At 37.6% G+C, this 10,293-nt stretch overlaps 2 protein-coding genes and 1 pseudogene across 2 annotated transcripts; 1 reads left to right on the top strand and 2 right to left on the bottom strand.

Moving 5' to 3' along the window:
• The first annotated feature begins 614 nt into the window (after window positions 1-614).
• LOC113338957 (zinc finger protein CONSTANS-LIKE 16-like) lies at window positions 615-2,377 on the top strand. The gene is made up of 3 exons (XM_026584350.1): window positions 615-1,220; window positions 1,394-1,543; window positions 1,775-2,377. The coding sequence occupies exons 1-3, from the start codon at window positions 672-674 to the stop codon at window positions 1,817-1,819; spliced, it is 744 nt and encodes a 247-aa protein (XP_026440135.1). The 5' UTR covers window positions 615-671; the 3' UTR covers window positions 1,820-2,377.
• A 1,098-nt stretch (window positions 2,378-3,475) lies between these two features.
• LOC113338678 lies at window positions 3,476-8,072 on the bottom strand (annotated as a pseudogene).
• Window positions 8,073-8,161: 89 nt separating this feature from the next.
• LOC113338914 (acyl-coenzyme A thioesterase 9, mitochondrial-like) lies at window positions 8,162-9,822 on the bottom strand. The gene is made up of 2 exons (XM_026584309.1): window positions 9,778-9,822; window positions 8,162-9,488 (listed from the first exon to the last, which is right to left on the bottom strand). The coding sequence occupies exons 1-2, from the start codon at window positions 9,820-9,822 to the stop codon at window positions 8,202-8,204; spliced, it is 1,332 nt and encodes a 443-aa protein (XP_026440094.1). The 3' UTR covers window positions 8,162-8,201.
• Window positions 9,823-10,293: the final 471 nt, after the last annotated feature.

The raw sequence follows: 10,293 nt of genomic DNA, 5'->3' as shown, positions 1-10,293 counted from the left end.
CTGCACACAGTACTTCTCGGTAAATACTCCATTGAGGTATTGATGTACAACCTCAAAGCGAATAAATGGACATATCTGCCCGATGGTTTTAAAACAAATGACTTATCTTTGATGCATGCATCCGGTCATGCTTTCCTTCCGGATATTCAAGCCAAGGCATAATCAAGCAGTGCGCTGGGTTTTGTCGCAAGAAAGACATGCGAGATTGGTGATCTTTCTTTTAATATCTGACTGATATTCTTAGTATCCCTTAAATTTTATGCCTTTATCAATGGCAAATATTTTTGTCTTATGAAAACCAATGACAAACATGTATCAGTCAAATTATTTGAAATTTTCTTTTTCTTACTGTTTCTTTTTAACAACAATTTGTTTCATAAATTTTTGTTAAAAGGATGAATGCACATGTATACGTTACAAAAGGAACCAAAAGAATTGGTTCCAATCAAAACTGATCTTTTCATTATGTTGCTATCCATGCTGGACAAGTTCATCCTATCATTTTGAGAGTCTAACCAGTAGTGAAAAGATAAGGTGCCACTTAGGATAAAGGAAAAAAATTATATGGGGAGAAAAAAAACACCCAGTCACCCATATTACCTCTTCTTGTTTCCAAAAATATCCATGCACTTAACTTTCTAAACAGAGGGAGAGAAAAGAAACACAAGAAAATGGGGAGATACAGTTCATCGTCTAATCATCTAATGAAGAGTCCAAAGGAGGAGCAAGAAGTTCCGGAATCCGTTCCGGACACCAACTCGTCGAGAATGACAAAAAATGAGGATGAGGAAATTGATATACTGGATGAATTAGAGAGTATTTGGGGAAGTAATGATCAAGAGGGAGATGCAAATTTACTAGGAGAGAGTGACTTGTATGGTGATGACTTAGTTGAGTTGAACTTCATGGAATGGGATGAATTTATGGTTAATAATGAAGATGAAGAAGAATGTGAAGCTGATGAAGAATTTTACAATATGGGAATAAAGAACACTAATGGATACATGTTTGAAGAAGAACGGAATGGTCGATACGGAGATAATAAAGTTATTAAAAGAGAAGATTCCGTGTCATTTGGGTATGGAGAGGATGAAGAGAAGAACATATCTTTGAAGTTGAATTTGAATTATCAAGAAGTCATGGATGCATGGTCTAATCGAGGATCCCTTTGGGCAACCAATGATGAGTACAGCTCTCATTCCGCGGCCAACGCCACCTTCGTACGTACATTATTAACTTACCTCTATTTTCTTGTTCTTTTTTAAGTATCAGGAAAATTAGAGCCATAAGAGATGTAAATTTAAGTTGGATATTTTTCATTTATTTATTTTATGGTGATTATATTAATGTGTTTGTTTTTTTGTTGTTAATGGTTGTGATCAAATTTATTGAGATGGGAGAAGTGCCGGTAATGAAAGAAGAAAAAACAAGAAGAGAAGCTAAAGTTCTTAGGTACAAAGAAAAACGTCAAAGTAGGTTATTTTCCAAAAAGATCAGATATGAAGTCCGGAAACTCAATGCAGAAAAAAGACCTAGACTCAAGGTAAATGACTTTGTCTACTGCCAATAACCTGATTTCCATGCATTTAGTAAATGTTGGTCAGTATATATAGTTGGCACAGTAAAAATGGTGTGTGCCACCATATGTTATCTGTTGTCGATGAAAGTTTACCTTTTGAAATCAGAAAGGAAAAAAAAAGTAAAATTTTCGTGTCGGTAGCGTGTGTTTTGTCTTCTGTATATTAATTATGTTGCATTTTAATGGTGGTTGCAGGGAAGGTTTGTAAAAAGAGTTCCAGAGAAGATATTTATGAGATGACATTTGAAAAGTATTTGACAGAGGAAATCTTTCTTGTGCTCACAAGACTAACTACGGAATGGGTCATAAGCCCATGAGAAAAGCTTAGCAAATTCCTCTGGGTCCATTTCTTTTGGGAGGTCTGGTTGAAGCACAAAAAAGAAGCTTCACTTCACTGTCTTCACTCTTCGGTCACATCACATGTAAAGCATGTGAAAAGTCACACACACAAAAAAAAAATTGAAAAGTTTTCTTATTTTTTGAGATATTTATCAGAGCAAAAATATCTTGGGAAAAAATCAAGCAAAAATGTGCTTCTTATAAATAAAAGAAAAAGGAAAATCACAAGTGGAAAGATATGGTTGGACCAGAGACATATATCTATAAGAATCAATAAAGATTTGCTCCTCATTTTATTTAAAGTAGTATCTGAAAGATTTTCTCAAAAAATGATTGTATTTTGTTACTTTGGCTTAAATTGAATTTCTAGGTTCTAGTTTCTTTTTGATGGGATCTTTGACCCAATGCATGAGTGCATGGTTGGCTTATCAGATTTTTCTCGTTTGAAAATTGATGAAATTATGCATGCAAGTAGTTTTATTTCACAGCTATTAAAAGTTTCACCATTTCTTTCTACAATCTTCTGCGACTACACCAAGAGATGCTATTAAGATAATCAACCCAAACCCTGATCACTTTCACTTAAATAACCATCCGCGAAAACAACATGTTTCAGACACCAAGAAGATGTTGAAAACCTGAATTTGTTAGCGGGAACTTTGGTTTCCTCCGACATCTCATTTCTTGTTGGTAAATGTGATTTCTTGGACTAGTGTGCTTTGGTAAATATTATAAGCCCACCGTATGAAAACTTAAAAAATCACTAGAAACTTAGACTAGTGTCAAACTAGCGAACATTTATATGCACATTCAAAACCTTGGTTGTTTATAGATTCTCATGAATTCCTTGCCTGTGCATAAATTAAGTGCAGATAACTAACCAAAGAACATGTATGACCGGTTCATTCAAATAATACCTACAGTATTTGCTAGCTTTCCTTTTATCAACAACCGAGTGAGTATATTCATGCTTCAGACTTGGCTAAGTTGTTGTACCTCATTGCATATAGGGAAGACAATATCATCTGCGTACCAAACCCAAGTTGAAAAGCAAAGAAAAAAAAAGATAAAAAAAATCTGTAAAGACTGAAAGCACCTTACCACATCATGATACAAATTATGGTCCAAAACTGGCTCATGTCAGTAGTGGAAGAGGCATTTTGCAAAATTGCACCTAAATTTTTGGCGTGGCAGAATCCTTTTGGTCCCAATATTATTGCTTAGCCTTACTGCATTTTGATAGAGTATGGGGTTCACCTGAAAGCACCAGTCTGAGCGTAATTATGAAATATCTTTGTCCTTTCCTTTCAAACAGAGGTACGTGAAAAAAATTCCTAAATTCCTGTTACGACGTACTTCTTTTTATCCTTAAAAATCTCAGTATGGAGATGAAAGATTCATGTACTATATGGTGGAGCAACTTCACCCATAATGGAGCTCAAACTCGGCCTGCTACAGAGGAACTCGACCATTTCTCTAACAAGGGGTCATAAACCTCGTTATTGCTATTTGCTACTACTAGGTGGATAATGTACAGTACCAATACTAAGAACCAAAGAAAGACAAAATTGAGATCTATATTTATTCTGCTACAATTCCTTAACCGTAGTGGTACATAGAGCCGTAAAAAAATTATAATTTTACACAATTTTCTTTGCAGGAACCATATGAAGGTTGGGAATAGCAAGCATCTCTTTTTTAAGATCCAATCTCTCTATGCGCAGTTGAGTTGGCAGATAACTCCACAGTTCTAAGGTTCTTTCTTTGATCCCTCCTCTCTGAGGATGCCAAGGTAACTACACTGCTGCTCAAAAATCTTCTGCCCCTGTCAGCTTTGCAAATTCGGCTTCATCAATAGTACCCTTTTTTAGCTTCTTTAGAGCGCGATAGTCCCTGTCCAACTCCTCTGCATCATCAACTGTCTGAACAGCTCGTCCTTACTTAGCTGTTTGTTTCCTGGTAACTGATTCTTTTGGATTTCGCTTGGGTTTATTGAACTTTGGTTGTTCAAGTTCTGCTTCTTTCCTTGCTTTCAGGTTCCTCTTTCTTTGTTTCTCGCGATTTTTATCTCTAAGTAAATCAAATTGTTAAAACCAGTAACCAGTTACTAGAGGCGCAGATATGACGATAAAAAATGGTATTTGTAGACCCATAGACTCTTACTTTTTGACACATAACAATAATACAAGCGCAGGGATATTCATGCTAAAATTCTGCTATGCCAAACTTAATCAAATCCGATGATTGCAACGGGAAGATCTAAAAAGATATAGACAAAAAAAATCTGCAGCATGCACGTCACCAAAAACTGACAGATAGAGGGATTCAATTCTGGGATCCCTCTAGCGTCTACCTTATATTTCCAAAATCCCAATTAAGAAGAAGCTGAAAGAGTAATTAAAATTTCTTACTTGTATTTGATCTCTGCCACATTGACATCTTCAGCTGGAGCAAAACCATGGGTAAAAAGCGAGTGATTCTTCAGCTCCGACATCGATGGGAGATGCAACAGCCAAATCCCATCGCCAACTTTCCCACTGCTAGTTCCTTCCACCTACAGAACACTCACATGAGGAGATTGAAACATATGGAGGATTTGTATATGGGATTCTGCAGCTCACCTAAAAATGAAAGAGCAGTGATGCTCCTTATATGCACGGATAAATGAGACAAACCCCTTAAGACCCTTTTCCATGACATCACGATCTTTCTTTGCAACGGTTCGTATCTGAAAGTCAGTTTCCACAAGATCAGGGATGATTTACAGATTCAACAGATTGGAAAGTTGAAAGCAAAGCAGCTGATCAAAATCAAGCTAAGAATAATCGAGAAGTCAATTTTAGAAACCATAAAATCATACTTGTGACAGTGTGAGTTGTATAAGAAAATGCGAGCAAAAACAATCGTGTTAGAAGTTGTAAAGAATCAAGGCTGATCATGCTTCATGTTAAGGCTTCATTTTTTTCCTAGAGTATTTCCATATCCCTTTTCTTTTTCCTTCCACTGCAAACATGGAATTTTTTTTTTTCTAATGCTTAAATAGAAAAGATTATTTCATGCATATGAGATCATGGTAGATGTACAAATAATATGAATGGTAGGTTTACTGGCCTGAGGAGTAATATCAGGAACATCATCAGAACATATCCTCTCCTGAAGTGGGACCCTTCGTATTCGCTGGAAGTCTACATATTCTTCCTCCTACAAAAATAACAAAGCAGTTAACTTTACGAAAAATCAGATACATGGCATTGGCTATGACATCAATGATTTTGGCAGGTAAGAGTTGATTAGACACAGAATGAGCAGCTGCAAGAAGATAACCTTCGGCAAGAGAAAAACAATGGCTCGTCCTCGTCTGCCTAATCGTGCAGTTCGACCAACTCTGTGTACAAACATATTTGGATCTTGAGGAGGATCATACTGCATAAACAACGATAAGAAAAACCCTTAATTGGAATTTTTGTCATAATAAACAAATTACCTTCTTTATTATTTTTTTGACGAGGAAAACCACCGTTCTGCGACTTCTTTTGTCAGATACAGAGGGAAATACTTGCGGAATGAAATGCTTGTAAAACTCATGACTTGTTTGTATTTATGAAACAGAAAGAACAAAATCTCAACAGAACATACCTGCACGACTAAATCAACACCTGGAATGTCAAGTCCCCTCGCTGCTACATCAGTACATAGAAGAATACCACTTGAAATTTCTGTAAAAGATGCCAATGCTTTTCCCCTTGCAATCTATAAAAGGTGAAAGGAACAGTAACTATCAAAATATTACCAGCTTTTATGGACCACTAATCTTGAAGTTATTAAGACATATAACTACCTGATTCATTTTCCCATGAAGAGGAATAATGGAGAAACCTTTGAGAGCAGCAATTCGTGGAAGAACAACTCCCCAATAGTCAGCAGAAGCACATGTCATGAAGTAGCTGCAACAAAGAGAAAAACAGACATACAAATAACTGAACAAGTGAATAACCGTATCAGCTGATTTACCTTACTTGTATAGAAACTAATTAACGATCAGAAAACAGAATAGGCCAGCTCATAACTTACACGATCATCTTTTCATTCATGTTCTTCGTCAAGAAATCAACAAGCTGTGATGGCTTCTTATCAGCTTCACAAATCATGTACTGCAAGATCAAGGATGTCATAACACAGTATGAAATGACAAGTTGGGGTCAGAATAGAGGATCCTATAGGTGTCCCAAGTACAAATCAGACAGAAACTAAATGACAGCCTTAATTTCTGAATCCCCTGGGTCATGCAAATCAGACAGAAACTAATCAAGTTTTATTTAACTTCTGTTGAACCAACTGGTTCAAAGAACATAACAGCTTGGCCTATTCCAATACAACAAGTCAACAACTATACAAGGGAAGTGCTAGTGGTATACTTCTTCAGTACTAAGCAAGTTGCCTAATCACTAACTGTCTCTCTTGCTCTTTTTCTTGGACGTCAACCAAAAATATCATCAGAACCTTTTCCCAACTAATCTGGACATGACATTCGCAAAATTAGTTTTTCGTAATACCATAAATAATTGTAATAGTATATGGATCACCAAGTGTCCATAGCCGAACTTGTCTGTCACACACTAACATACGCCTATCCAGAAGCAACAGAAATAAGAGAGACTCGGGATGGATACATATTTAGAAATCATCTATTCATACCTCCATCTCAAGGCCCAATGGTGTTTTAGAAGATGCAGATGCTAGCTCATCTTTCGCTTCTGTTTTAACTTCAACCCTCACTGGATTCCTCAATCCTGCTTTAGCAAGCTCCCCAACTGCCTCGGTTTGAGTAGCTGAGAAAAGACCAGTTCTGCGAAGCTTTGGTAAGCGAGGTAGAATAGAATTTATCTGCTTTTGGAATCCCAACTCTAAAAGCCGATCAGCCTCGTCTAAGATAAGAATCTGTCCAAATCAAATTCAAATCAACAAACAATAAGAGAGAACCAGCTAATCACTAATCAGAGGTTGGAAGTTGGAACCAACAGACAATGTCCATATCAGTGTTTGATTCAACAGAAAATCCAAGGTAAATTTTCACTAGTGTAGGATAAATTCCTTTGCATTAGAAACTCTCTAGGTCATTTTACGTTAGGATTTTAACCAATTCTTGTGTCCAAAATTTAGACAATTTTGTTTCACATCATCATTTCCAATCCAAAATACACTCTTATCGTAGATGTTTAAGCCATTTTTCATTCATAACGTCAAACTAACAAACCACACAACTGATTATGCCATTAAAATTTCCTTAAAAACCAACACAATAACATTGTTTACCTCAAAATTTCGATAATCCAAAATATCCATTCGATCCATAATGTCGAATATCCTCCCAGGTGTGCCTATAAGTAAGTTAGCTCCTTCCTCTTCAATTTTCTTCATATCAGCTCTTACACCCAATCCACCAACAAGTAGCATTGGTTTAACATTAGACAATGTCGAAATGAAAGGCTCTGCAACATTATATATCTGCGACGCCAACTCTCTAGTTGGAGACAAAATTATTCCCAACACCTGTACAAATTGAACTCCAATCAAACACAATAAGAAACTAAAATTAAGGGTTTAAGAGAAAAAAAAAACTTAAACTTTATTGTTACCTGATGAGGTTTAGGCTTATCTGGAGAACGTCTTAAGAGTTCAACAAGTGGAACAACAAAAGCTAAGGTTTTACCAGAACCAGTAGCAGCATCAACAGCAACATCTTTAAATTTACAAAGAAGAGGGATTGTGGCTGCTTGAACTGGTGTACAATAGTTGAAACCAGATTTAGTTAAGGCATCAAGAATAGGTTCAGATAATGGAGGGTCAAGCTCTGAGAATCGAATTTTTGTTAAGGCTCTATTTGGAGCTTCTGTTGATGCCTCCATTGCTATCAATTTCTTACTTCCGTTTTTTGTTTTGATTTTCAGTTAAACCCTTTTAGGTTAGGGAAGATGTACGAACAGGGGCATTTTGGGAAGTAAGTGTTTGTTAAAGGTCGTTGTTGTTAAAGGCACCCTGTTTCTGATGAGGGCTACCTATAAGCTTCTCATTGTGAAGACCAGAGGTCCAGAGTACAGCACTGTGAGAACTCACAGTACAATTCTGATTCTAGTGTGCACGTTAAATTACAGGTAATGAATTAGTAGTACACTATGTTTTTTTTTTCTATTTTTATTCAAGTTCATCGTTTCTAATCCGGTATACAGAGAAGAGAACCCTGAAAATTAAGAGAACATTATTGTATATATGTACTTTTTATGACTTATTTATCAGCATCCATGCGTTTAAGGATTCGCCGTGCTTCCTCCTCGGTAGCAGGGACAACACTTCGAAACCTGAAATCATTTTCCATTGCATGCAGATTACGAACACTAAATGTGAAATGGAATGAGTTTGAGACCTCACTAGTCCTGAGTTCGGGCTTTGTAACATGAGCTACAACTTCAATGTTGATGAGAGGCTGCAGAGGGTTGTCGAGTTCGGTGTATAAAACGCATGATTTGAAACGTAAGAAGTCCCCAACATCCACAGGTCGTAAGAAATCCACATGCTCAACTTCGAGGAAACTTGGGACCAGGCCTGCAAAGGCATAAGCTGTTGAATAAGCCAACTCAAACGCTTTGTGCATTAAAAATCCTCCGAAGATCCGGCCATGTGTGTTCCGCTGTTGTGGTTGGCATATTAAAGAGTACTCATGACATGTATCCCTTAGAAGAATGGTGTCTCTGTTTGCTAATGCTGGCATGTCACACAAGATCCTTCCTTCAGCTAACAAAGCCTTAAGCCTCTCGCTCTCCATGTTTTCAGTCTCTCTTTTTTTCTCTCTTCTCTTCATCTTCCTTGTTTTGTCTCTGGCTTCAGCTTCCTCCCAAAGAATCTTTTCTTGCTCGGATTCAGGTGAGAGCCGGTTCACAGCAGCAGACATTCCCGTCTTAGAGTCACGAGCTACAAATGTAAAGTTTGCAGTAAAAGCTACGGCATCTGAAGCATGAGAACTCTCTGGCAGATACTGACTCACTTCCAGATGAATCTCAATGGAGGAACGCCCAACCCATGTGACAGCCCCAGACATGCTCAAATCAACATCAACATGAAGAGGCTTCCTTAAGACCATCTTGTCAACAGAAGCAGTGACCAGCAAGAGAGGTCTTGTCAGGATACATTTGTCAGAGCAGTGTTTGACAGCGATAGTACCTGCAAGGGCGTCCAGATCTTCAAGCAATTTACCAATCCTAACACCATTCCAAGGATCTCTGTACTCTTCTCTAAGTATATAACCGATAGAGAAGTTATAAACAATACTTGTTCGACTCTCGGATGGAGTTTTAGTAAGCAATTCACTTTGTGCTGGAGCATTATTTGCATTTGCTGGATTGATACTAGACCTTGCTTCCCATAGAGCCTTTGTTACAGGAGAATGATAAGTACCTGGCCATAAAAAAATTGGTTTTTTTATCAAAGAACTTGCATCTACTTCAAATGGAGATGATAAAGTTGAAGGGTTAAGTGGCAAAATGCCCCAAAATGGACCACATGGTTGTGAAAATGTCTAAGTGGCAAAATGCCCCAAAATGGACCACATGGTTGTGAAAATGTCCCGGCCGTTACGCGAAAAATTAAAATGCCCCAATCCGTTAATTTGGCCATTAGGCATGGTTAAGTGGTCAAAATCAGAAGCATGTGATCCGCACGTGTGTTAACATGACATTTATACCCTTCTGACAAATATGATGACATAAGGGTGATTATTTTGGCTTCTGGGGTGATTGTTTTGACAAATATGATGACACAAGGGTGATTGTTGAGCTACAAAACCACCAGACTGCAACCCTAACCACCTGCAAACTTCTCAAGCAACCATTTCCATCATCTGCCAGTGCCATTTCAGCTCAGTTCAGCTGCACCTTGGCCTAGATTTTCACACACAACCACGGCAACAAACCCTGCACCTGCAATCCTCATTTCATCTTGTCCTAAACATACATCTATTTTATATACACTACTCCTTTCAGTTTTTTGCAACCACCAACAACCAGCTACAAGACCAGCAACTCAACCTCAACCACCCTATTTCATTAGCACTATCTATAGCTGTATAGCTCCACAGTCAATCCCCGTCTACAACCATTTGAAACTGCACCACGCTTTAACTTCAAGCAGCATCACCCATTGAACATCATCAGTACCACCAACAAACACCCATCACCTGCCATTCAAAATCAATTTACCCATACACACAACATCCTTTTGAATTTGACTCAACCCTAACTTCAATTTCAGACCCATTATCACCATCTGCAACTGATTTTTTCTCGAATTCAATATCAACTCCAAATTCTTCTCCTCCATTAATC

Source organism: Papaver somniferum, unplaced genomic scaffold, assembly GCF_003573695.1.
Source record: "Papaver somniferum cultivar HN1 unplaced genomic scaffold, ASM357369v1 unplaced-scaffold_19, whole genome shotgun sequence".
Lineage (NCBI taxonomy): Eukaryota > Viridiplantae > Streptophyta > Magnoliopsida > Ranunculales > Papaveraceae > Papaver > Papaver somniferum.
The sequence above is the reverse complement of the archived record's forward strand: the minus strand, read 5'-3'. Positions and strand labels throughout refer to the sequence as shown.

What these genes read in the sequence shown, in the direction of transcription:
- LOC113338957 (XM_026584350.1), top strand. Translation starts at nt 672, where the DNA reads ATGGGGAGATACAGTTCATCGTCTAATCATCTAATGAAGAGTCCAAAG. An exon ending in CCGCGGCCAACGCCACCTTC is followed by an intron (nt 1,221 to 1,393) that starts GTACGTACATTA and finishes AAATTTATTGAG; the next exon opens with ATGGGAGAAGTGCCGGTAAT. An exon ending in AAAAAAGACCTAGACTCAAG is followed by an intron (nt 1,544 to 1,774) that starts GTAAATGACTTT and finishes TGGTGGTTGCAG; the next exon opens with GGAAGGTTTGTAAAAAGAGT.
- LOC113338914 (XM_026584309.1), bottom strand. Translation starts at nt 9,822, where the DNA reads ATGGCACTGGCAGATGATGGAAATGGTTGCTTGAGAAGTTTGCAG. An exon ending in GTTGCTTGAGAAGTTTGCAG is followed by an intron (nt 9,489 to 9,777) that starts GTGGTTAGGGTT and finishes TTTGCCACTTAG; the next exon opens with ACATTTTCACAACCATGTGG.